The sequence below is a fragment of the Clytia hemisphaerica genome, unplaced genomic scaffold, assembly GCF_902728285.1.
Source record: "Clytia hemisphaerica strain Z4C2 unplaced genomic scaffold, Clytia hemisphaerica genome assembly, whole genome shotgun sequence".
Classification (NCBI taxonomy): Eukaryota; Metazoa; Cnidaria; class Hydrozoa; order Leptothecata; family Clytiidae; genus Clytia; species Clytia hemisphaerica.
In genome coordinates this window covers 1-26,806 of record NW_027103262.1, presented here as the reverse complement: position 1 = coordinate 26,806, position 26,806 = coordinate 1, and the positions used below count along the sequence as shown (strand labels likewise).

Below are 26,806 nucleotides of genomic sequence, written 5' to 3'. Positions count from 1 at the left end.
CTTTAGCTCATTCCCAGGCTTTTTATTGACTTAAATCCAACTTTTGTTACGATAAGCGTTAAGCGTTATCATATCAACGTCTCTCTCGTTAAAGTTCAACGAGATTTTTATAATTTGAGTAGCTTCAGGCTTGATCGAGTAAGTTCGTGCATCATTTTAGACTCCTTTTGCCGGTTCAGTTGCGTTAATCCTCTCAAACCACACTTGAACTCTATTTAATATTCAACGTAAGACATCAACTAAGTTCAAAACCAGCTTCCGCTTCGATAGCATATATTAAGCGTTTTCGTAAAAGTCCGATTGAGTTATAGATGGGAAGTTTGAGTAAGTTCATGCACGTACTGGCTGTTGGCAAACGATCGACTTCACCACCGCTGTGAATACAGAATTTCGGGTTCAGCTCCTGATAAAAGAATAGTAGTAGTAAGTAAGTCGGCGACCACAGTCAGAGGCGATCCGAAGGCTCCCTTTTCTCTAGCTGTCTACCCGAAGGTAGGGGAGGGTGCCACTCCTTTCCCTGGATTTCTCCACTTGACAAATGGTTGCTGAGCATCAAGCAGAGAGGCATCAAGTACCATTTTGGGAATCTTTGGTATGACCCGGCTCCTCCTAATGTCCCTTTCAGTTCATAGCTACCCGAGTCAGTTTGCTGAGTCCTAGACTACTGGGTTACCCTATTCCATCTATTTTTAACACGTTTAATACGAACTTATAAAACTTAATGAGCGAAAACGCTTTACGATTCTGATGATTATCATCACTATTTCAGGGATGCAGCATACAAGATCGTGGGTTCAACCACTAGCCAGGTTTTGCCAAATGATTGAGAAACATACTTGATACCCGTTGAGTTTAAAGCACCGAAGGGGCTAGAGTAGAAACTTTTGGATGAGAAATGAAGCTACTTCATCTCCCATCCAGAACGCCCGCGCGTGGCTTTTAGACAAACGCCGGATTGAAAGTAAAATCCATCGCTAGATTTCAAAAAATGCCGTACTTAAAAACAAAGGACTGCTAGATATAATCCGTCGTCATGATTGCGGCCCGTTATGGATGGGAAATAAGTGGCTTCACTGTTTCGTGCCTGGGAAAGGTTAGAGATTCTACTCTAGCCCTTCGGGCTTTAAACTCAACGTTGATACCCCCTCTGCTTAGTATTCAGCTTCTAAGGAGAAGAATAAAGGGTGATAAATTTCTAGGATAAGTCTGGCTTCCAAGCTATCCGCTAACCAAATTATCCGTTAAAAAGCGAGGGAAACTTTTTTCTAAGATGTAACATGAGCCTAGATGATATGTTGCGGTTTTCATAAATCTTCATGAAAAAAGATTCAGGAACAATTGAGAAGAGGAAAAAAATGTTATAAAGTCACTTTACTTTGTTAAAACAAAATTGAAAACATCTGTTTTTGAAGACGTCTTTAGAATAAGGATCTTGAAAAAGAATCATGTTTCAAAGCAAATATCATTTTCTTTTCGCAAAAAAGAGAAATAAATTCATTACTGCAGTTGACTGTAGCAACAAATACCATAGACAGGAGAACCGTCCTGTATTTTTTTATAATCTGATGTATACAGGACGGGTCTGACCTGTGAGGCAGATTTCTGCCTCAAAAATTTACAGTGAGAAATTCGAATTTACCGCTGTCCTTACTTTTACTAAAATAAAAACCAAATTTCGGAACTTGCGCTTTCTTTAAAAAAGTATGACCAGTAAAAGAATAACAAAATTTGATTGGCTGTGTTTTCAACCGTTATTAGGATCTGGGAAATTCAAACTCTCAGCCCAAACCATGCTATATATTTTGCCATCAGTATATAAAATAAGAAATCATAGCATGGATCTCCAGGCTACAAATACCAAGAAGGACTATAATAAAAAACCCTTTAATCGTGTTCAATCAACTTCCTTAAGCGAAGAAATTTTGACGAACGGGCAAATTCACCAATTTTCGTGCAACTTTTTTGCGAGAATCTGCCAATCAATTTTGCAAGTTACCCGTTAATTTATGAAAATTTTAGCTGAAAAAAAAGGAATTTCTTAAGAAAAATCTGAACCAAATCAAAAATGATTAAACTAGGCCTAGGTATTAATTTTGGATAACTAAATTTTGGCGAAAAGGAATTTTTAGTATAAGGAAAAATCTGGACCAAATTACAATATCATTAAAATTAGTCGAGAATTAACCTTGGCGAATTAAAATTGGCGAAAAGTAATTTAGGCGAATTTCTCCTCGCAAAAATTTATTTTCTTATTTTCTCCTTTATTTCTCTTCTTATTTATTTTTCTGTGCCTTCAAACAGAAATATGAATCCATTATGAGAAATGGATTGTAGTCGAGAATAAAGTGAAAGGATTGGCGGTGCCGTAAGAAAAACCAATTATAAATTATATCTAAAAAATGGGCAATTTCAGTTGCCATGAAACAATCAACGGTTTTCATTGTTAATTGCGCTTATCTTGTCTTCAATAGCATTACCGGGAGGGTCAGGGGGAGGGAAACAAAATCTGCTTTCTCTCTTGACTACGCTAAATGCCACGATATTTTTTTTTCTACGCATAACATCTATTCCACTTTTTCGAAACAGTAGCAAAGACAATAAAATTCGCCTCAAAACACTTGAAAAAGGATGATTTTGTTGGGTAAATAGCGCTTCGTTATGCAAACGTCGTGATTGTTACTTCTATCATTTGACCGAAATTTAATCCCACAATCCTTTTCGTCTTAAATCAAAAGTCGTGAATGTTATTACTTTTTCTTTGTAATCGAGTGTAATTTGCGTGTAAGCGTAATAAACGCAAAGTGTGATGGGATAGAATTTTTGTCAAACGGAAAAATCGATGTCTATTTTTAGATTCACCACGGTATGCTATTGCACCAAAATAAAAACTGCATTATAGCACTGATAAGGTTTTTCTTCAGTGGACAATAAAGTTGAACCGTTGAGAAACGGCATAGTTTTGCTCTTATGTAGTTATTTGAATTTCTACAAAGCTATCTGTCTGATAATCAAATTACGTTTCAATGCCATTTATTAGTAAAAATAAAAGAAATTCCAATGATTTACTCACCGAAAAACCGAGTAGAGGAGGTCTGGAACAACTGGTGACGAATTTCAAGAACTGCTGTTTTTGTTTATCCGTTAATGTTTCAATGATGGCCCAAAAGTCTTTGATGTATGAATCCTCTTCTTTGAAAGAGCCTGGAAATCAAATAGAAAATTTTCATCGGATGATGCGGAAAATACAGCTTTCTTATTGGATTAATTACACGTTTTTTTATGAGAAGAACAAAACGCTTTGATGGCCAAAATATTAAAAACAAGATATAGGAACAAACTCTATAGGAACATAAGACTTCGATAGCCGAAACTTATAAGAGCAATATAAGAACATTTTAAAGCTTTGTGGACTCTAAAGCATTCAATTCTAAGGAAATTACAAAAATATACTCACAAAATAGTTAAAAAATAAAGATATTTTAGAACATTATTAGGCTTATAACTTAAAGTTCTTATAAATAAACGTGTATTTTTTTTCAAAAACACTCAGTAACGAGGTCAAGTATAACGTTATTCACACCTGTTTGTTTTTACGACCTAATAGATTTAACGCAAATCAACTTAGTGAAGGGTTTCTTTTTTTTCAAAAATCTAAGATTCTAAGACGTGATCTTTGAAGAGAATGAAAAAAAGGAAAAATCGAATGCAACGATTTGGTTGTCATTATCTTTTTTTTCGGTAAACAATCATTTTAGAATGATTTTCATAATTCGAATCTTTTTACAAATCTTTTCATGAAATTTAATTTACCAGCCCTTTAGAGAGAGACTTAAGAGGGGGACCCTTAAGCCATTGAGTTTCAAGCCCGAAGGGCTAGAGGCGAAACTTTGACCCTGCTCAGGCAATAGAAATTGAAGCCACTCATTTCCCATCCAAAACGCGCCTAGAACGCGCCGTAATCGTGACGACGGATTGTATCTAGCAGTTCCTTTGTTTTGGAGGATTACAATTTTTGTTCAGCATCCGGCGTTTGTGTAAAAACTACGCGCGGGCGTTCTGGATGGGAAATAAGTGGTTTCATTTCCCATCCAGGAGTCTCACCTCTAGCACTTCGGGCTTGAGACTCAATGCCTGAAACATGTCGCATGATTCTGAAACTTTTTGAATTAATTATCAATCACTTACCAGAATAATTGGTATTTTGCTTCAAATCTTCGAAATCAACCGCTACACGTGCACCTGATATCAAAATCTGAAAGGGAAGAAGTTTAGAAACAGTAAATATTGATTGTTGATCGAATGCCAAAGCCTAATTTAATTTTAGACCAGCGGCCTAGGTAGTGAATCGTGTCACTTCATAGGGCGCCCCTTAGATCAGGGCAAGTTTTTAATTTTATGCACTTAGCAGCAAACAACTTTCCAACAGAAAATTTTTTCAAATTATAAACATTTTCTGATTTTTTTCAGAAAAGTCATCCAAAAAATTAAAAGAATTACAAAAATAGCTAAAATTTGCTAATTTTACCAGTTTTAACTACCCAGGTAGTAAAATCTTTTCAACATTTAACACATATATACCACCCATTTTAGTATTTAACTACCCTGGGTAGTAACGATTTTTCGTCACACCGCCACCGTAGCAAACGTCATTATGTCTGAGATTTTACTCCCCCCCTGCTACACAAGAGCGTAAAATAGATGTTTGCTAATAGACGATATCGCGTTTAGATAAATGCAATGCATTCTTGTTTCTCGGGGACCCTCAAGGGAATTATAATCTATTCCAGATCATTATATAATCGACATTATAATTCCTTTGAGAGTCCCCGAGATACCAGAATGCATTGCATTTATCTAAACGCGATATCGTCTATTGTGGTCGAATTCGATTCCACAAGTACCTAGGATGTCCAAGCCTTTAACATAACAATTATGCCACTTTGTGATTTTAAGCAACATATTTGTGATCGTCCCACACTAATAATAATCCATTGGCTGAACAGTAGCTTTGAAGGTTTTGTTTTTAAATAAGAGTGATATTGTTTGCTTACTCGTCAATTTTAATTCACAAGCTTTTTTATATTGAATTGACACGGATGTGTAGCAAGATTGATCAAAAAGAGGAAAAAACAACATCTTTTTGCTTACATTAGCATAATATAACAATAGGCAGACACTGTCCTGATATGAAATATGTGTCCGATATGAAACGGGAACACGTATGTAAAAATATAACCTTGAACACCTACCTGGAGTTCATTATGACTAAACATCCGTAACCATTTCAAGTCGATGACGTCAGATAATCCAGCTCTGAATGCATTGCACTGATTTCTCAACTAGAAAAAAATTGTTATAGGAAGAGCTAATCAGGTAGCAATATACACAGGAAAAATCATCAAATCACACGCGTGTGAAATTCAATAATCACAAAATGTGAAATTGGTACTTCCCACGCGAATCACACGCATGTGAAATCGGAAATCCCACGCGTGAAATCGAATCAAAGTCTGACAAATATTTCGCTAAATGCCAAGGAACGTATTTCAAATCTTTATTTGTCGTCGACGTTATAATTTAATATCATAAAGTTATTTTCAAATTTGTAAATATTATATTGTGGAATTTATAGTGGTATATATTCGAGGTGAAATGAGTTTGACTTAGTCGTCGCGTGATTTTGGAAAACCACGCTGTGTTAATTTGCTTGTTACTTGCAGAAAAGATATTCGTTATTTTTTGAAAACACACGCGTGGTCTTCATCTCGAGGTGAAATGAGTTTGACTTAGTCGTCGCGTGATTTTGGAAAACCACGCTGTGTTAATTTGCTTGTTACTTGGAGAAAAAAAACATTCGTTATTTTGAAAACTCACACGTGTTCTTAATTTCGAGGTTAAACGAGTTTGACTTAGTCGTAGTGTGATTTTTTCCTATGATAGCAAACATATGGATCGCACTGTATTCCCCTATTTAGCACCGCCCTTTCAATGGCGGTTAAAAAAAACTTAACCAAAAAAAGACTCTAGTTTAAAACGAGATTTCAAAAATATCATGGTTAAACACCATAGAAACACTGTTGAATGTAGTCATCTCAATGGATAATCATTGCACTTTAATGGTTTTAAAAAACACTCAGTAACGAGTTCAAGTATCATGTTATTTACAACGTGTTTAAACTGTTTGCTTTTACGACCTAATACATTTAAACAAATCAACTCAGGAAAGGGTTGCTTTTTCAACAGTCGAATTCTAAGACGTGACTTTTGGCAATTTCATGCCTTTTATAGAGTTTCCTTTCATAGAGTTTGTCAATGTACTCTCAGGTGAAAAACAACAATTGACAGCTGAAAATATTTTCGAAAATTAATAAAAGGGTGGGTCCTAATAAGGTCCGTGGGGGTTAGAATAATATAGAAAAATTACCAAAAGGTGGGGCCCGTTTAAAGGCTACATTGAGAGAATCATCATAAACCTGGGGGAAAAGAGGTGCAAGCGAGGAAGTTTTCCCCGAAAAAGAATTGTTCTGGTCCAGGGGGGGGGGTACTAGGGTTTGTAGATGAGGGGTATGTGCGAACTAGACCTCTTAAAACAGAACCTTAGAGAGACTGATTTTTGCGGAAAAGGTAACCCTTAGAGAGACTTTCTTGAAAAATTTTCTTCCATTTTTGAAAAAAGTCCTACCCTTAGAGAGACTTTATAACAATTCTTTCTCTCGAAATCAAAAAAATTTCCTAAAAATCATGAATTTTCCGACCCTTAGAGAGACCAACCCTTACCGCCGACCGCACATATCCAGCACCCATTTTTGCCTAGGTTTGCCTCTGGTCAACTAGTGGTCATGTTTGACCTAAAAAAAAAAACACAAACCTGCTTGTTAAGTTTGTAGTCAGCCATAAGATGAATGTATTCTATTTTATTTGAATTATCCACGCATATATCTTTTCCGCCTGGTTTCAGCTCTACCACCTACAAACAAATATCAAATACGTAAATAAAGCCTAAACAGTTAACTTCGGCGTAATTTATGTCCTATGATGGAAAAATACCTAAAGTAAGACATTAGCGTTAAAAAACTGGCTAGCCAGTAATAAAAGGACCGGCATAGGAATGAGCTGTTGCCAGTTTTTCGATTTAAAGAAAAATCATCCACTGTGAAACAACATAACAACCAGTGCTTGGTACCTTTTTCTCTAAAGGCCAAAATCAAACGCCATGCATAAACATTAGAACCCAGTTTCGCTTTGAAGCAAAAAGCAACGTCACGTGTTTCAACCAAGTCAGATTCACCACACCCCTTTTAGTTTAGTCTGTTCAACCAAAATATCATAACAATACTTCAGTTTGTGAAAAAAGCATGACACTTTGCACAGACATGCACAATTGTATTCTGAACAAAAAAATTGACAGAAGCGCTGACGTCATGAAAATTTTTTGAAGGTGTCCAAACTATCAAGTATTATTTACTGTTGAAAATTCAATTCTGAACAATATTTAGAGCAGAGCATAGTGTTTGCAATATGATAATATTTGACTCGTACCAGTTGAACCCAGTGAAGACGTCTTAAAGACGATTCAAACTGGTTCAAAGACGTCCTGCCGAATTGGAAACGAGAAAACACGTGGTAAAGACGTCTTCGTGTTTACCGGGATGGGATTGGGTCTAACATACTGTAGTTGAGACAAAATGAGTTTCTACCTTTTGATAATAACCCAGCTCACACACAACGTTGTTTCAACGTTCATCTAACGTTATATGGACGTTGTGAACGTTAGATGAACGTTGAAACAACGTTGTGTGCCAGCTGGGAAGAATGGTATACCTCTGTTTCACCATATTGATTTTTGATGATAGCGAAATTTAAACTGAGGTCGTCCGCATCTCCACTATAATTCTTCAACTCGAATAAATTCCTAGCAAGAAAAAAAAAGGTTAGTGGATGTCAGCAGCCTACACTCTTATCGGTTCAGCTTTTTCCCAAAAGACGATACACTGTTTTGAAGTTCGTCTTACGGACGCTATAAACGTTACGTCTTACGGACACTATAAACGTTTAAAAACTTGCGTTGACTTTTTGTGCCGGCTTTGTTACCTGTGAAGATCTGGGTCAAGTGATTCTAAATGATGAATGTCAATATCGGCGCCATATTTGTTGAGAAGTTTACAAAGGAAAAAATCGGCTAACGGCAATTCGACCATCATTGATTCATAAATGACCTGACAAAATGGATAAAAGATAAAACGAATTTAAGAAGAAAATTGACACCAACATTTACGAAAGCTCGGTAAATGATAACCTTGGACACATTAAATAGACAATATATTTTCACTTTTCATAACTAAAGCCTCTATGCAGTATGTTTCTTTGGTTCTAGGACAATTGCCCCCCGGACAATTGCCCCCCGGATAATTGCCCCCGGGACAATTGCCCCCCAGATGTCAAAAGTAAAAAAAGATTTTAGCCTTAATGTTCTTATAAAAAACCTCATCTTTGAAATATCCTGAATTTTTTTGAAAACGTTTTTTTAAGTTTCATGAATGAATAAATGAATAAATAAATCGCACCTGGGTTTTCTCGGAGCCAAGAATATTAAAGCGACAAAATGAAAGAGCGTCCCAGCATCGTCCCACCTGAGCGTTCCACCATCGTCCCACTTGAGCGTCCCACCTGAGCGTCCCAGCATCGCCCCACCTGAACGTCCCAGCATCGTTCCACTTAAGCGTCCCACCTGAGCCACCGTCCCACGTCCCACTTTTCCAGTAAGCCTTTTATTTTCATTTTGTTTTTCAATAACAGCCCATGTGCATGGGAATTCAGTAAACACTTTTTTATAAGAAAATTTGCCAGAAAAATTATCGCTTATTTTTGAGTTAGCTCTTTATTTGTTTTTGGTCACCCATGATTGTTTTACGGTGGGTATATTATGCAGACTATTTTCTCTGTAATCGTCAAAAAGTCTCTCTTGGAAAAATCATACAGCATAGCATTCTTGAATGCACTTTTCAAGTCTAACAAGAAAAATAGTCAAAAAGACTAACGATCACCCGATCAAGAATTGTCTCAACGGTGATTATCTGAATTTTTTTTTTGGGGGGGGGGCAATTGTCCTGGGGGGAATTGTCTGGGGGGGGCAATTGTCTGGGGGCAATTATCCCAGGGGCAATTGTCACGGGGGGCATTTGTCCTGTCACGGTTTCTTTTCCAACTTCCAAGTATACAGGTTTGTCGAGAAATTTGTGAGCTTCAAGATTTAAATTTTTTGTTCATTCTTTTTTTATCGTATAGGGAATGCTCTAACTTGAATTTTGAGCTATAATACATTAAATTTGAAAGAGTAGTTCGAAAGTTATTTTAAAAAAACTGTATCGGGATAATCCGATCCAGGAATCGGGATTCTTTAACTTACCTTTCCCAACATCCGACCAAGAAAATGGTAGTGTTTCATATAATCGGGATGAATGAGTGAAATATCGGGATTAGGATAAAGCAGTTGTTGCGATGTGGTGTTGAAAAAGCCATAACTGGGATCGTAAGCTTCTTTGATGAATTGCGACATAAACTCCCTGTTGAGGTAAAAGAGAACCCCAAATTCTGAGTTAACGCAAGTATTGCGTGCAGCGCTCATATAGAGCGAGCGGGCACGCACGGGTGGCGCACCGTTATTTTCAGCAGCTCGGTAGCCTAGTGGTTTGCAAGTCGGGTTTCGAATCACTGATAAGACTACTTTGGTGGTTCGAGCCGGGGTTAGGACAAGATTATTAGAAAAAAGTCTTAGTTCTTGCGTCAACTCAATAATTAGCTGCACCTAGGTAAAAGAGGGAAAGGGATAAGAGACCATTTTAATCAATTCTCGCCAAAATCAACTCTCCGCTCAATTTCGCCCACAAAAATCATGAAAAAATCCTTATTCCTACTTTTTCAAGTTTTCTTTTCGGGCAAAAATTTGTTCCATTTTAAGGTAATCTTTAAAAGGGGAATGGTTCTAAGGGATATGCTTTATTGATGAGTCATAGCAATAAAGAACAATAAAGAACAAAATGCTATTTCGGATTGGAACCAAGCATAGAATTTAATTATTTTTGTAAATCGATGATGAAATGAAAGCAACTAACCTGAATACACCACCTCCATCTATCCCAGCTTCATCTAAGCCTTGCGCGTTGATCATTTGCACGCGAACTACTTGCTTGATGTCCGCACGGCGTTCCTTTGATAATTGATCAAAAGCGTCTTGGTACAGGTATTTTCGGTTAATTGTAAGACTTTCGACTCCACCACCCGAAATAAATGCTTGTTCAGGTGTTTGGTTGTTTTTCTTATCCTCTTGTATGATACGTTGGAATATCTGTTGTTAAAACAGGAAAACATTAGAGACATTATGTTTTCCGAGGTCTGAATCGCTGCTTCAAAAACGCGGAGCTTGCATAAAGATTGCAGTTATTCAACCAATCATCAAAACAAAAGATAGCGCACGACGGCGAACGAAAATTTAACAGGCTAGTGAGTTTCAACCAATCAAATTTCGTATTTTCACTAGCCTATTACCTTTTTCGTCCGTCGTCGTGATTATCCTGGAATCCTTAACCTCAGTAGTTTCTTCACTTTAATATAACATTTTAATGACCAGAGAGTTTACAATGTTTTGACTGGACAGTGTCGAATAAGAATTGAAATGAGTTGTCGTTTTTAATGGAGTTGTGGAATGTTTTTGCAGAATAAGTAAACAGACTCATGAATAGATATACTTTAAGACGATAATATAAAATTCTTCAACGGTTTTCTCTTGAAGAGAACCGAGAATCAGTTCAAATGGGCTATTCCAGAAAATGATTTTACCCTTATGTTGAGGAGGTCTTTTTTGGGAAAGGTGACCCCTGGGTTTTTTTATCAATTTTTCAAGACCTCCTTCCCTAGTATTTTTTTCGTATTTTTTGGACCAACCTGGATTTTGACCCCGTTTTACTGACCCGTTTCCACTTCATTTTAACTATACAACCTGGATTTTTACACTCGAGAAACCAGATCGCCCTGGATTTTTTATTTTCAAATCCACACTGGACGTCACACCTCCTCAATATAGGGGGTACAGACTATTTTTGGAATAGCCCAATTATAGAAATACAGGTTTTAAGAGATTTCTGAGAAAATATTTTCTTTGTAAATTTATTACCAGTCCCCTCAAAAGCTGATCACGCCGTTAAAGGTTGAAAGGCGTATAGAAATTTCTCAAGACAATTGTGGAGCCGTTGTAGAGCAAACAACCAACTCTCTCTGAACATCTACAACTCAAATCTTTAGTAATTTGAACTTTATTTTCAGCCTACTTCGTGTAACACTCGAAGAAAATTTCTTAATCACTAGAATATCGAATAAGAGAAGAAGGGGGGAGCGAATTAAAATAATAACACTACTTACAAGAACGCGTTGTAGAAACGGTACTGCAAATGGGACGTATTCCAAAATAGCGACGTTACGTGCATTTAACGTTGAAAGGCCAGGTTTGAAAAGATGGTCTTTCGAGAAATCACTTTCAACATCCATTTCATCGTCATCATTGTCCACAAAGAAATTGATTTTCATTGTTTCGTGACTAATTGCCGCTCGGTTAGATAGCCAATGGTGTTCGGGACAAAAGCGACGCCGAGAATCACGCGCGTACAGTTGTTTCACGAGTAAAGTAACACTCTAAAAAAGAGAGTTAATAAATTTTTTTCGAGATTGACAGTCATGGATTGGCCGTAACTCAAGTATTGTATCGGTCCAGATTGGCTTGTCCCGTAACAAGGACCGCGAAAATAACACGATAAAATATGCTTACTCAAAAATTTGAAATACATTAAAGGAGAAAACTTAGCCATCTTGTCTGGCTTTTCTCGTAAAAAAAATAAACCAAAAGAGACTTCGTTCTCGTTCTTCGCAGCCTTGAAAGTTCAAAGAGCGCTTATTCACGAAAATACGCTCTCAAATTCGGTTTTCAGCGGGCATTGGATTTTTATCAAAAATGAGTCGAATGGAAGAGCGCGTCGCTTGAGAGAGTTTCTTGTTGACGGCGACTTTCAATATTATCGAATAATGGAGCTTATCGAATATTAAAGTCTATTAAAAAGACAAACAGGAGTGGGATATTGCCATAAAGAATAAACTCAAAAAAATTGGAAAATGATATGAAGATTGAAAATGAAGAAGAAAAAAATCAACTTCTTTAATAATTGTGCTATAATTATTATTTTCACACGAGTGATTCTTTGATCTTAGAACATCATTAATGTGAAAAAAATTCTCAAAAAAATTTATTCCATCGAAAGATATAGTCCAAAGTTTATCAATGATTGATATCAAAAATCATCAAAAAACAACAAAAAAGAGTCCTTTTTAAGTCAACCAGGGCAACGTTTGAGGATGTATTTTTTGATTGAATGAATATTTTTTCAATATTTTTTCGCATTCATGATGTTCTAAGATTGAAGAATTTCTGATACAAAAATAAAGATCGTAGCATTATTCTACAAGAAGTTGATTTTCTTCTTTTTCATTTTTCATCTTCGTTTTTCCATTTTTTGAATTTTTTTCTTTTTTGATAATATTCCACTCCAGATTATCTTTTCAACAAGCACAAACCGCTACTTAATTCAAATTCTATCAAAAGTTATTGAGGTTCGAAAAAAACACTGCCAGCTAATTTGAAATAGGATTTAGAACGGCGAATTAGAGAGTGCCAACTGCGATGAATAATTAGGAAAAAACAAGTATTAATTTCTTACCCTGCACAGCGTATGCCATTGTTTTTGTTGAGCCGATGTGGTGATCATTTTGATGTCCGGATACATGAAGACAATCAAGCCTAGCACCACGTCACGTAAGATACGGGACATTTCAATGACTTCCGTAATGCGGAACGGCATCAGTGTTGATTTCGTATTGTCTAACAATTAAATTGGAAAAATGGATAAATATATTTCAATTTTGAATTAAAATGCGGTAAAGAGTCATTTTTAAATAAGCTGTCAATAAAATTACAATCGATAAAGAAACTTTTATGAAGATTGAACTAGTATTTTGTGTTTGGTGGTAAGAAGATGTCAATCCAGGTAAAAACAACAATCAGCTCGAAAGTCAGTCCAAAATTTGGAGAGTGACAGACAAGGAAATAACTCAAAGTAAAATAATACCGCTGAAGATCATTAATTCGATTTTAAAGATAATCTTTTAATAAAGAAAGCGTAAACACAATTATCCTACCACTGTAGAAATCGGTATCATAGATGGAAAACATTGCGTAACGAAGGAGCGTTGTGTAGACACTCAACATCGGTATGACGCGTTGCTCATCTTGTGACGTCATCGCATTCCCGTGAGCTAATTGGTGCAAGAGTTGGACCGTTTTCCTGTTGTCGTAAAATAAAAAAATAAAAAATTTACTAAAAGTTTGGACTCGATGGACACAGTTTCCCGATTCCGGCCAAGAAAAGAACCACTTTTTGAAACTGGTGCCCGAACGGTAGCACTACTCAGTGAGGATAAAAGACTTTTAAACGAACAATTTCATTGAATTATAAATTGACCCACACCGAGTAGTGCTATCATTAGGGTACTACTTTTATAAAAAAATTCGATCATAGATGGCGAAAATATCTTTGTCCAAGGTATATAAAAATCAGTGGTAAAACGTGAGAGACCGACAAACCTAAAAAGCGCTTTAGTGGGATAGGGACAGTGGGATAGGGACAGGTAGTATTGTTCAATATAAGACCTTTACAAAATACACCTCACTTACCCAGTATTCGTATAGGTTTCCAATGCAAGCAATTCATACCACGTCAATCGCAGAAAGTATTTAGAGAAAGCCAGCGAGTAAAGGAACTCAGACTTCTGTACTGGCGTATTCAGTGTGTATAGCATGTGATGAGAGATATGGCATATATCGATAAGTAGTTGTGAGCGAAGTGACTTGTTTTTTTGCAATCCCCTAGAAGATAAAAGAAGATTTTTTAAGTAAATTTCTCCTTTAATTCGAAAGCCTTGGAGTATTTTATTTCTGGGAGTTGATTCCATAAATTCCTTTTTGGCTTACTTTGATTTGGTTAAAAACCTCATTATCCTTGCCCGACTGCAGGCGAGACAAACTAAACTGCCACTAGGAGTCGCGGTCAGGTATATCAGTATCCGGTTCATTAAGTTTAGGGTAGGTTCAGGTTACTAATAGTGTAGAGAAGAGGGCGCGAAATTTGTGTAGGAGAGCAGATTTTTATGGCACACAATTACTGTGTCATAAAGAGCTGTTCTCCTAATAAAGTTTTACGCCATTCTTATCTACGCTACTGGCACTAAGGTTCGGCTCCATCTCCCTGTATGTAGTTTACGAGAAACCTACAGCTAGAACCTCCTCTAGAATTCAAATTTGAAAATGTTACGTGCACTTACTTTGACAGTAGAGTGAGACAGGGTGATATCAAAAACTTCTCACTCATCAGCTCCACACATTTGTGAGAAACATATCTTTGACAATGACTTTCAGGCTAAAAGATCAAAATATTGTGAGGATAAATATGCAGTTATTCGAGGTATATTTGCTATATTTTTGACTGGATACTATCAATAACGCCTATCATTTAATAGCAGTCAAAGAGTCGGTACAATCTCCAATCGTGGTTTACGTTTTTCCGGAATAACGCTATGATTTTAGAAAGGCATCAAACAAAACGAAAATAACTTTTACAATTTAGACATTAGATGATGTAATGCTGAAAATATATTCTTCGGGTCGAGGCGTGTACTGCAATAATTATGGTCTGCCGGCCAATTTAAATTGTCGGTCAAAAATAATTGTCGACGAAGAAAATTCGTCGGTAAAAAATGTCGTCACTTTTTTCCGATGATTTTATACCGATAAGTTATACGAAAACATACGATAGGTTCGGTTTCACCGAGCTCCATTAGTTCAGATTCATCTTCGTCGCTACTTTCGTCCGAAGAGTCCGATGTCTCTACTTGTCCGGTACGTTCTTTGTCTGAGGGGAAAAACAAGGACAACTTGAAAAGATCAACATTTAAAAAACAACAAAAACCTAAGATTTGAATAATAAATTTAGAATGGAAACACAGATTTAATAATTATTCTATTTTGACAAAAAATATCTGCATCCTTAAAGTGGATTTTTTATGATCGAAAGCAAAAGAAAATAGACAAGATGGCGTTTTTCATCAAATTCACTTAACAGTGTCATCCACATACCACCTGCAAGGACCTAGGATCACCGCGACCCATGTAATATTTGATAGCACACATAGAGGCGATTCAATCGATGGTTGACAATTTCTTGGAATGGCCTTTTTTACTCATCGTAAACAAGGATGCGTGCGCGAATCTAAGAAAATACCTTTTCTGGGTCTTAATTGGTCAATCATGATCCGAAGAGCTTTAGTGCAGTTCAGTGTCGTTTCAAAATCCATAGCATTATCTGTCACAGTAAAGAGAGAAAAAATAGAATTTGGATAGAAAAAAAATACAGTAGTACAGGCCAGTACAGGTATAGTTAAAGGTTTAGTCTACACAATAGACAGTTACAGTTTTTTAGGCCTTACTCTTGTCTATAGGCACTGCTATGGGCGGCCACTAGTGACCTCCACAGAGAATTCACCTATTAATAGGATTAAACATAACTACAGAAGTTTTAAACAAAAGAAGTTTATCAATAGAGATTTAAAATAAAAGAATGTTTCAAACACAGCTGATTGGCTTAGGTTTCGAAACTCTCTTTTGTTTCATCAAAACCTCAGTGTGCATGCGATGTATCTGGAGAAATTCAATATTCAAAACAAGAGCAGTGCTCATATCCCGAAGAGTAGGAGTTTTACGAGAAACGAAGGAAGATATAGCGTAGCCTAATATAGGTTTATCTCTAGCCTTGAAATAATGGTATCATTACTACCGTTCGGATACCACTTTCAAAAAAATCAGATCAAAGATTTTGCTTAGGCGGCTTGGAAACTTTGACCGGAGTCAACTGTTTAAGGTTAGTGGACATACCTTGATTCTGTTCAATAATGGATAACAGAGAATATAACATCCAAACACTTTGAATCTTCTCTTCATCCATTGTCACCAAGACTTTCGACAACGTCTGCAAAGAAAGCTTCGGTGAGATTGCAGGAACAAGGAAAAAACAAACTTGCTCTGTCATCGGGTGTGCTAATATACTTTCGATGAATGATGAATAAATCATGCTGAAACGAGAGCATGAAAAATTTACCATTTTTTTTTTTTTTTTTTTTTCTTTATTGAAACAAAGACACGTGTACACTACGAACATATATTACAAAACATTACTTAAACATAAAATATAGTCCCTCCCCCCGCTAGGAACTAACGTTATATCGCCAGAGGTACTAGACTATGTAAAAATAAATAAATAAGTAAATAAAGAAAATAAAAAGAAAAAATCTTGGAGAAGGAAGCTACAGTTGTTAGGTAAAAGCCTAAAATAAAGCACCGCTAAACCTTCCAGTTTCGTTAAGAAATTCAACAACAGAACAAAGAATAGATTTATTTAGATTTGAAGTCAAACTTTCATCCCCATATAATAAAAGCCGACAGAAAAAAGGAGGGTTAAGTGGCGGATGAAAAAAAATGCCTAGGGTCTGAAGTTTGTCGAACAAAGATTGTCTTGCATGGGAATATATAGAGCAGTGCAGAAGAAAGTGTTGAGTGTTTTCAACAGAGTTAGTTCGGCAACCACAGAAAAGGGTCTAAAGTGTCGCGGAAGCCATGTCTAAATTTATGCTCGTTGAGATGGCTGAAACCGACCCGAAGTCGATTAAGAAAGATCACTCCTTGAATGTCAGGAACATCAAAAACATGGGATTGCTTGGGTCTCAAAAATTCATAGATTGCTTTTTTGAAAGTTTTAATTGAAGGTAGATCTCGTATATTACCTCCCAGAACATTCCACTGAGATATGCAGTACGGAAAAAAAGTGTTACGGAAACGTTCAGTTCGTATATTAAGAGGATAAATAGGATTTCTTGTTCTAAGGCCACCTGGTGCTGTAAGTCTTACTGGCAGGTAGTTACGTAAATACGAAGGGGCTAAATTGTTAATAATTCCATAGAAGAATGTCATTCTTCTAGCAAAGCGCCTGTCAGCAAGACTTTCAAGACCAAGTTCTGAATATAGTTTTTCTTGAGACGTTCCACGAAAACAGCCTGTTATAGCAAGGCAGGCATTATATTGAATAGATTCAAGCTTCTGCACAAAGGTAGCATTTCCTGGGCGGTCATATACGATATCACCATAATCAAGATGAGGCCTAATGAAAGATTTATAAATGGTTAGTAGAGATCTCCTAGGCACATGCTTTTCAAATTTACCATTGGCTTTCAAGAGACCAAATGTTTTCTTCGAATAAGAGAAATATTCAAATTGTGGAGAGTAATTTATACTACTCTCCAGCCTGTTCTTCTCTGAATCGATCTTCAAGAGACTAAACATTTTCTTCGAATTAGAGAAAATTTCATATTGCGGAGAGTAATTTATACTACTCTCCAGCCTGAGTGGACTCTAATTTTAATTCGAATTACAGAAAGATTCGAATAGAGGTTCGATTTAGAGAGGGTTGGCTGTATCTGTACTCAGCCTAGTTAAAGATTAATTGCCGTAAAGGGTCTGAAACCTCATATAAAATCTCTTCTATTTCGAGCGGCAGCCTAACTAGTAAGGAGTAGGTTCAGACTCTGAGTAGCGCACCGCACTGAATCTAAAAATAGATTTTATTTCTCATGAATTAACATGCAAAAGGGATTAAAGGATTGGAATTCGTTAATCCCTTTTGCACGTTAATTGCATTATCTGACAAAAGATATTAACAACTTGCACGTATCTTTAATTGAACCGCATTGAATTGTGGGATTGCAACTCGTACAAAATGTCATTAAAAAAGTGAATAAGTAATAATTATGACGTATGCGTTGCGGTGCGCTATTGAAAGTCGAAGAAAAAATCATAAGATAATCTTGAACCAGTAATCGCTATAATCCGAGAAACTATTTCATTAATTATTAAGGCTCTCTTAAAATGAACTACAATCGACCCTCTCTCTAATTCGATTCAAGGGATCAATATTTTTCTCCGAACTTGAGAAAGATTCGGTTTACAGAGCGGGGAACAACATCGTAACAACATTCGAATGAAAGAAAGACTCGAATAATAGAGGTTCGAATTAGAGAGAGTTGACTGAAAACATACTTACTTGGTCACCGATAATGGGCTGTCTCCCATTACTAATTCCAATGGTTTCATAATGAGGTCTTTGATAGCACCGGCTAGTGGTGTTGGTGGATGAGATGACGGCTCCAGGCTATCTGGTACTCGTGTGATCAAAAGTTGCCTCATTTGACTGAAATAACCTGAAAAAGTAAAAATTGCATCTTGTTTAATTGCATAATCAATTGCATCAATTGTTTAGTGAGGTGGTGGCATACCCAAAATATTTAAAATCCTTTTAGTACAACTTGAAAATTTGAGAAAGTTTTTGGAATATTATGGTAGTAAAATCAGTGATTTTCATCATTTTTTGAATACTTTTCAGAACTTTTTGTAATTTTTCAACAACGACAAATTTAAAATGTTCTCAAAACTGGGTGTATTGGGTTGAATACAACTATTTAACCCTTAGCGACCCGGTCAGCTTTTGAGGAGACTGGTAATGAAGTTACATGGAAAATTTCATTCGAAGACGGTATTGAAAACACAAGTATACAATCGCTCTTGTGAAAAATGTAAGATACCTTTATGAATTGAAGTGATAAAGTAACACTATTGAGTAGAAATATTCGAATACAAAAAAAAAACTACTATAAAAGCTAAAAAGGTTTGCACTCCACCACAGAGGCATGGGAAAGTGTCTTCAAAGTTTTGACGTGAATTAGTTTGGTTTGTTTAAAAGGCAGCCTAAAAATACTGTTCGCCAGGAACAAATGTTCCTTATAAATTCATTACCAGTTCCCCAAAAAATTGACCGGGTTGACAGGTTATGCTGGTTTATACCTTTGGTTGTAAGATGAGATGTGATGGAGAAGACAGTTTTCATTTGGTTTTCTTCTGAAGGTAGCCATTCATATGTTTTTAAGCTGGTGAACACTTCCAACATTCTCAAAGGTATGGAGACGTTCCTATCACCTGATGATGATAAAGTCCTAAACAGATAAACATAAATGATTAAAGATATGGTGTCGCAAGGCGAAGAAATTGATTTTAGGAAATAACGATGAAAAGATCTTTAAAAAAATATTAATTCCCTCAAAATATATTAAACAAAGTGTTCAACTGATTGACCCCTAAAATAAGTGTTTTTTGCTGTTTTTTGTGGTCGAGCAGAGACAAACTTTCTTTTATATCATTTGATTGGATTGAAATTTTTGAAAATATTTTTCACACTATTGCTGATCTAAGATTGAAGTTTCATTCTTGTAAAAATAGTAAATACAGCGCTTTTCTACAAGAAGTTCATTTTTGTCTTCTTCATTTTCTTCACTTTCTTGAACGAATTTTAAAAAAAAAATATCTTTCCAACGATACCAACTTTTTTATAACTTGAAAAATGTTTGAAAGTTTCGGCCAAAAATAAAAACACTGCACACCTTTTTGACACAGAATTTGGCTACCAGAGTTTTTATCATTTGTTTTTAAAATTATAAAGATGGGTGTCCACTGGGAAAAAATAAGTTCGTCGCGAATTTGTTCGTCGAATTAAAAACCTTTTTATCAACAGGTATTTGCGACGAACTTATTATTTTTCAGTGGACACCCAGCTTCAGTTGCTTGGAGGATAACCACTGATCTTTTTATACATTGGACAAGGTTTCTCGATCCTACCAAATTAAAGTCTTTGATCAGAATCTTTTGAAAGTTGTACCCTAATGGAAGCACTACTCATCAATGGATGAAAAAAAAATCAAACAGAAAATTTCATGGAATTATAAGTTGACCCATATCGAGTAGTGCTACCATTAGCATGAGATGATGCATAAAGCTTGGTCCAAGATATATAAAAGCATAGTACACTATAAGAAAGATCACTGGTGATGACAACCATATCTACCTTGAGCAGACAACTAGAACACGTTTCAAACGGTGAAACCATTCGTCAGAATTGCTTGATAACAACGTTTGAATCTGTTTACTTGAAGCCAATTTCAACAGCTTTTGTGATAAAAGTACCTGAAAGAGAAAAAAATGAGTCACTAAAACAACGATGGATAACAGTTGCCTTTGATTATAACAAGCAAATACGGGTCTGTTCAAGATCTAGAGAGGATTTCAGGGGATTTCCCCTTGCATAACCACACTAAATAAACAAAGGAGAGCGTTGAGAATACAAACAGACCACACTTTATGAGTTAAGAAAGGACTGCTTCATACCAGAATAAAGCTTTTTTGGCATCTACAAAGGTAGTAAAGGCAAACGTAAAAGAACACCTTGGAGAAGCCTTCAAAAAAGACCTTGGTCGTGCAGCAAAACATACAGCCACTGACTTTCATATACCCTGGCCCAAGCTATATCGGCTATCAGAGTTTTTATAAAGTTGTAGTGGTACTCAAAGTAGGTTAATTTGCATTTCATTGAGTTTGGACACTTAGTAGTGCTACCATTAAGGTACTAATTATGATACTACTTAGGTCTAAAAAAAATTGCAATCAAAGAATTTTGCTTGACCGGGATCAAGAAACTGTGTCCAGGGTATATAAAGGTCAGTGCATACAGCTGACAAACGACACTTGAGAACGATTCCATCAAAATGTCATTCCTGAATGTTGGATGCCTTAGCTCTAGTTTAGACGGCCCACTTTTTGCCCTGCCTATTCTAATTGTGAATTAAAGAGGGCAGTTAGTTCGCTGTCTAAAGTCGATGCATAGCCCTTGTTTGACGTCAATGCAATGTCTTCTTTCAAACCTTTCCAAGCAAAGATTTTAAAAACCAACTTTGTTCCCTCTTTTTGCCTACTCTAACAATTAGAATAGGCAGTGCAGAAAGTCAGCCGTCTAAACTAGAGCTTAATGATAAGGTCCACAACTGGAGAAAAAAATGAAAGTGAAAACAATAATTAAAGTCATTATACCAGTCTTTGATAATCCAATTCAGTGTTATAGAAGAAATAAATCAGCTTTGATGCAATGGTGATACCAGTGAGATCAGCATTATTTTCTAACGCTTTATCGAAACTGTCACGAAAATTGTTACTCTGAAGTAAACAAAAATTTTAAACAATTCTAAATAATCAATTCAAATACCATCTAAATAATCCATAGAAATTTTAAAGTTGAGGACAAAAAGGTTTTAACATAACTTGTCACTCTTAGAAATCAAAAAATCTTGCTCCAACATCCTAATTCACTGCCATTTTTTTCATTCCCTATAAAATAGCCTAAACATCTAATACGAACTTAAAGAGTGCTATTGACAAGAGATATTGACAAAATACAATATAAAATAAACTTATGATATAATATTTATTTATAAGAGAAGAAAAATATTCCACATACCAAACTCTTTTGAACGAAACAGCTTCTAGTCCACCCTTGAATCTTGATCGCTGCTTCATTTTGCTTCCTGGATAGCTTTAGGGGGATAAACAGAGGCACATTTTTAAAATAAGGCTTCAAGAAATCCCTAATTGACAAACTTGGTGGAATCGTAAATTTTAACATACAATAATTATCAAACCTTTTAATGCCTCAAATACTTTAAGGAGTTTTGGGTGACATGAGCAAGCTTAGGAGGAATAGGATGGGAATGAGAGTTGAAGGGTCTTGAACAATGTGACCCAGCGAACAATTTAAACAAAAGTGTGTACCCCTGTGTACTCATGTTACTGATGACATTGCAAGGATAGATTAGATATTATAGATATAGAGTAAATACAAAGTCATGTGGTTGTATCAAAAACAGTCCAAAATTATAAAATGTATACTTTCCAAAAAAATATAAAGTGGTGTCTCTCATACCTCTCTTTTCAATCTTTCTTCTCTTGCAGATTCGATAAGAGCTTTTTTTCCAACCTAAAAATAACATAGAAAAAAGAAAAAAGACGATTAAGTTTCTAATCTTGATTGACTTTTTCTTACTGCGAGACAGCTGGGGAAATTTCCAATTTCCCTTATTGATAAGATGTTAAAGGTTATTGCAAAAAAAGTTCATTTTTACCACCAGACTAAGCGTTTGAGGAGGCTTCTGATATGATGGTAAAATTATTGGGTATCTGGTATTTCAAAGAAAATATTCTGATATTTTTTCAAATCACTATGTTGTTTCATTCATTTTGATTCGAAATTAAATAGAATGAAGCAAAACCCTTATACCTGTTTAGATGCGCCACCAAGAGAGACTTTTGTTCTTGATTTATGTTTGCCATCAAAACTATACATATTGTTTATACTTTTATTTTCACTACTTTGTATTTGTTTAATTTCAATTCTAAAATACACAAGTGATACAGTTAAAGTAAAAAGACAGATAAGTAAATAAAAAATGTCAAGTAAGAAAACCAACACACTCAAGATAATGAATAAAATTTAATTTTAAATACAATTTATTTACATTACAAAACTAAGAGTTTTAGAAAAAAGTATTGCTAATTCATACATAAAAAATATAATAGGGTAGATCGTCAATTAATGGCAAAGTCAAAAAATTCATTGTGTCTAATAAATATTGTGTCTTGTACTAATATTCAACATGAAAAGACAAAATAACCCAAGCCAGATCGCTCATTGTTTCAATTTCAGGCTAAAAAGCCACAAATGGTTTCAAATGGGGTCCTGAAATATTTTAGTGTTGAAAGTATTCTGGAAATACTCTGGGAAAACTAAAATGGTTTGGGTAAAAAATTTGCTCAAATCCGCCATTATGGAAAAACAGCGATCTCGCTCGATCTCTTTTCATGTTGAATATTAGTACAAGACACAATTTAGAAACCATTTTGACCTTTTCATGGCCTTTCATGGACTTAAATTAGGCAAAAAATGCCATTTTTACTCATTTTTTGCTTTAGTGCGAGTCAAAAAGAACCCCCCTGGGGAATGATGGATTTTTTATTTAGGAGGTTAAAAATTGCGCAAAATGTCTTATAATAGATAAAATTTTGACAAAAAAATACTACACTTTGAATTTTTTGACATCATGCTAAAAATAGTAGTTGGCGATCTACCCTAACGTAAATACAGCTAATCTTTATCAACATTATCCTTTCTAATCATATTCAACCTCTGTGAAATATGATGAAAATAATTCTTCTCCAGCATGAATATCTCTCAAAGCAACCAAAACAATCACTCTGATGTATGGAAGACTTTCAAGCTCTTTTTCATCTGCATATTGAAGATACTCAATATCCATAGGTTTGAATCGAACATTGGGTAAATATTGACGAAGATTTGTTGGAAATGTGTATGGAATATCTAGTTCCTGGTAAACAACGTTGGCTCTATTCTTTATTGGTGCATTATTGACTATTTGACCGATTGCAAGTGGATTAATGGTTTGTTTTTCTCTTGCATTAAGCCATGAAGTGTCACATGATGGATACACTCCTAAATGATCCCTCAGCGAGCATGACCTATATTAAACCAGAGGAAAGGGATTGGAATTTCATTCAGAAGCAGCTTATTCCTACTCACAAAAAATTATTAAAAAACCATTTTGTTGTTGTACGTCATTTGAGACTGTGCAGTAAATTTACTTCAAAATTTCAAAGTAAAAAGTAGCACATTATTACTTCAACTTTTATACCTAATGCCTATCATCAAACCTGCGTCTATGATCGTTTTTGTACGTCTTATAATTGCTGTTAGGTATGAAACTTTAAATCAATATACTACTTTTAGCTTTTTGAAATTTTGAAATGAATTTAGAAAATACAAAAATATTATTGACAATAGAACCAATGAATTCAACAAATCCTTGGTCAATAAAAATACTCACTTTTTCGCAAAGGTAATTGCTATTATATTTTTCTATAAACATTGAAGAGAAGAATATTACCATTTACCTGAAAACCTTTTTGCTTATTCCCTGATGGTTTCCATCAACCATTATGCCATCAACACATTTCAATATGTAAGGATTTTTGATGGATTGAAAGAAAATTGGCTCCATTGGGTAATAGATTGTCCCTTCAAAATAAAATATAGCCTAACAGTGACTATATCTATCATGTCATTGAGAAACAATGCCTCTATAATTTAGGCCGAACTTAAAACTATATTGGTTAGCTGTCACCTGACTCTAGATTTTGGAGGAACATTGGTCAAATCTGTTTATATTTTGGGTAATTTTGAAATGACAACGAAGATCTAAAAGGGAATTCATGATTATTAGGTTTATCATAGAAAGAGACAGACATAATAGAAGTTTTGATTTGAAGAAAAAAATTCTTCTTTAAAATAACAATAAAGTTTTTGGCACGGCTGGTTTCGAGATTGTTCGGCCAGGTGACAGCCAATATTTTCGAGACGAGATGGAGTTTTTACAAGCTCTTATTTGATTTGGTTGGTCGTTTACCAGTAATAAAACTATTTTGTTACTTTTTCTAAAGAACGCGTCATCTTTATTACTTCAAATGACCAATTAAAAGTATGTTATAAAAACTCCATCTCATCTGATATTTTATAAGGTCCAGCATTTAAAATTGTGATGACTTTAAGATTGCAATAAGATGTGTAAGTGATAAGTAAGTATTATCCAAGTATGGTTTATACCTGGGTACATAGATGCGATTCCATACTTTGGTACTGTACCCGATTTCACATAAACACCTAATCCAGCGTTTGGCAATGTGCTTTGATGTATCTCTATTGAAAATCCATAGCTTTGCTCCATAACTTGACTTGGAGTAAGCTTTCCATTTTTGTTTTGTTGAAGCTTGAGGAAAAGTTCTTGGAGTTGTGATAAGAACAAGGGTTCTTTTTCAGTAAAAGAAGAGTTTTCGCTTTTCGATACTTGTTTTATACTTCTAAAATATTGAGAAATAAATTGATTTTGAACCATAATAGTCTAATTTTAAGGATCTCATAACATCTTAGATTAACGCTAAAAAGTATAATAATCTTGAATTATTGCAATATTGGGTTGAAATAATATTATTGACCAACCTCTTCTTCCAAGTAAGTAAGAGCCAAGGTGTTGATCGATAGCTGTAGCTTTTAATACTTGCAAGCCATTTCTTGAAAATTCTTATTTTCATTCCTATTTATTGTGGTATAAAAATTAGTACAACAATGTATACAAAAACACAATACAAAGACCATGTTCAGATGTTACGGTTTGTTACAGAGGATTGGAAGTATTCATACTGATTTCGGAACATTTTCGAGCAAGGAAATGGAGCAGTTCCATTCCAATGAAATTAGTTCTAATTTTGATGTTCAAACAGTGTTTCGAAACCATTTTGTTTCGGAGCGATACAAAACTGTAACATCTAAACATGGTTGAAAACTCAAGCTTTCAAAAACAATGCAAATTTTTCACAGGTCAATCAAGATAAACAATAAAATTCAGGAATCTATAATCGTAACCTGACAAAGATGACAACCCAAAAATGATTTAAAAAAACAAGAAAATTCTATTTTTATCACAAAATAATTGGTTAAAAAATAATCCATACTAAGATCCAAATCTTTTGACTTCGTTGTGCTTGAAAAACATTGAACAGTTGCTACATTTCTTAGATTGTTTTGTTGTGCTTTGTAAACATTTTCTGCATAATAAATGCTTACATGGGAGAACATATAGATCTAATTTATCAGTCTTATCGCATTCCAAACATTTGATGACAGGTTCTGTTTTACGTTCAAAACAACTTGGCAATGTAAATAATGTTTGTGACAACGCATCATTGAGCGAGTCTTTTAATTCTGTCTGATGGTTTGGTTCCATTTTCTGACGTTTTGTTGATGGTTCAGAATCTGTACTACTGTTGCAAGGAGTATTGGGTTTCTTTGAAAGTACTGTTGGGATTTTCCCTGATACAGTAGATCCAAGCAAATATGTCTTTGGTACATCTTTCTTATTAGTTTTCAATATAAAATCATCTATCCTTAATTTCAAAGTAGTGTTTGGAATAGGTTTTTGAGCACCATGAAAAACCAAACCAGTGAAAGGATCAGATGGTAATCTTCCATGTGTTTTTTCAGTAGAAACAAACTTATCATAAGTTGTTTGGTCAATGTTGTTACCAGAAGGTAGCAGAAGTGGTATTGTCATCATAGCACATGTTATTGGATCAATAAATTCTGAAGGTGTCTCTTCCAAAGTTAAGTTATTTATGTAAGTATATTTATTCAAATCACCATTATTAGGGGCTGGTTCTGGTTTGGCATTTATTTCGGTTTTCAGTGGCTCATCATTCTCAAAAGATCTGATACTTGCTAACAAGATGTCTATTGATGTTTTTGAGAAAATTGGGTTCCTTTGAGATGGTGTCCCCATAACTTCTAGTGAGCTTATGACAGGTATTGTTGCCCATGTTATATTGAAGGCCAAATGACTACATGATGAAATGCACGCAAGTGGTTTCAGAGGTATCCTGATTGACCCATGCTGCTGTTGTTGTTGTTGTTGTATGGAATGATGTTCATTAAAAAAGATGATCTTGCGGACAAAGTTTGGATTCTCATAGTTTTTCTGATTGTACTTAGCCACCAAATGTAAAGGTTTGTTATGACAATATGAAGATAAATCTGTTCCATATGAACAAATCTGGTTGGTTTCTTTTGGTTTCATTGGACGTTGAAAAGCTGCTTGTACTTCAATA

General features: G+C 35.2%; 3 protein-coding genes across 3 annotated transcripts; all 3 read right to left on the bottom strand.

Annotated features, from left to right (window-relative positions):
* Positions 1-22,466, bottom strand: LOC136799618 (ubiquitin-protein ligase E3C-like). The gene is made up of 24 exons (XM_067056342.1): positions 22,356-22,466; positions 22,002-22,055; positions 21,540-21,614; positions 21,116-21,238; positions 20,097-20,215; positions 19,043-19,191; positions 18,246-18,402; positions 16,028-16,224; positions 15,378-15,458; positions 14,908-15,008; positions 14,422-14,516; positions 13,775-13,966; positions 13,240-13,385; positions 12,762-12,922; positions 11,416-11,685; positions 10,113-10,345; positions 9,407-9,563; positions 8,092-8,216; positions 7,822-7,912; positions 6,869-6,967; positions 5,250-5,339; positions 4,186-4,252; positions 3,071-3,201; positions 1-403 (listed from the first exon to the last, which is right to left on the bottom strand). The coding sequence occupies exons 1-24, from the start codon at positions 22,419-22,421 to the stop codon at positions 236-238; spliced, it is 3,147 nt and encodes a 1,048-aa protein (XP_066912443.1). The 5' UTR covers positions 22,422-22,466; the 3' UTR covers positions 1-235.
* A 615-nt stretch (positions 22,467-23,081) lies between these two features.
* LOC136799607 (SET domain-containing protein 9-like) lies at positions 23,082-25,343 on the bottom strand. The gene is made up of 4 exons (XM_067056333.1): positions 25,146-25,343; positions 24,753-25,006; positions 24,044-24,167; positions 23,082-23,611 (listed from the first exon to the last, which is right to left on the bottom strand). Exons 1-4 carry the CDS (start codon positions 25,235-25,237, stop codon positions 23,245-23,247), a joined length of 837 nt encoding a protein of 278 aa, XP_066912434.1. The 5' UTR covers positions 25,238-25,343; the 3' UTR covers positions 23,082-23,244.
* Positions 25,344-25,574: 231 nt separating this feature from the next.
* LOC136799601 (RING finger protein 37-like) lies at positions 25,575-26,795 on the bottom strand. Its single transcript, XM_067056326.1, has one exon. It carries the CDS (start codon positions 26,773-26,775, stop codon positions 25,657-25,659), a length of 1,119 nt encoding a protein of 372 aa, XP_066912427.1. The 5' UTR covers positions 26,776-26,795; the 3' UTR covers positions 25,575-25,656.
* Between the last annotated feature and the right edge of the window lie 11 nt (positions 26,796-26,806).

Bases quoted from the DNA above. Each gene is read 5' to 3' on its own strand.
- LOC136799607 (XM_067056333.1), bottom strand. From the start codon at position 25,237: ATGAAAATAAGAATTTTCAAGAAATGGCTTGCAAGTATTAAAAGCTAC. The intron at 25,007-25,145 runs GTTGGTCAATAA...TCAATATTTTAG, and splicing joins TTACTTACTTGGAAGAAGAG to AAGTATAAAACAAGTATCGA. The intron at 23,612-24,043 runs GTAAATGGTAAT...GGTTTAATATAG, and splicing joins ATAAGCAAAAAGGTTTTCAG to GTCATGCTCGCTGAGGGATC.
- LOC136799601 (XM_067056326.1), bottom strand. From the start codon at position 26,775: ATGAAACCAAAAGAAACCAACCAGATTTGTTCATATGGAACAGATTTA.
- LOC136799618 (XM_067056342.1), bottom strand. From the start codon at position 22,421: ATGTATAGTTTTGATGGCAAACATAAATCAAGAACAAAAGTCTCTCTT. The intron at 19,192-20,096 runs GTAGATATGGTT...TTATCTGTTTAG, and splicing joins GTTCTAGTTGTCTGCTCAAG to GACTTTATCATCATCAGGTG. The intron at 8,217-9,406 runs GTAAGTTAAAGA...CCATTTTGTCAG, and splicing joins TTGGTCGGATGTTGGGAAAG to GTCATTTATGAATCAATGAT.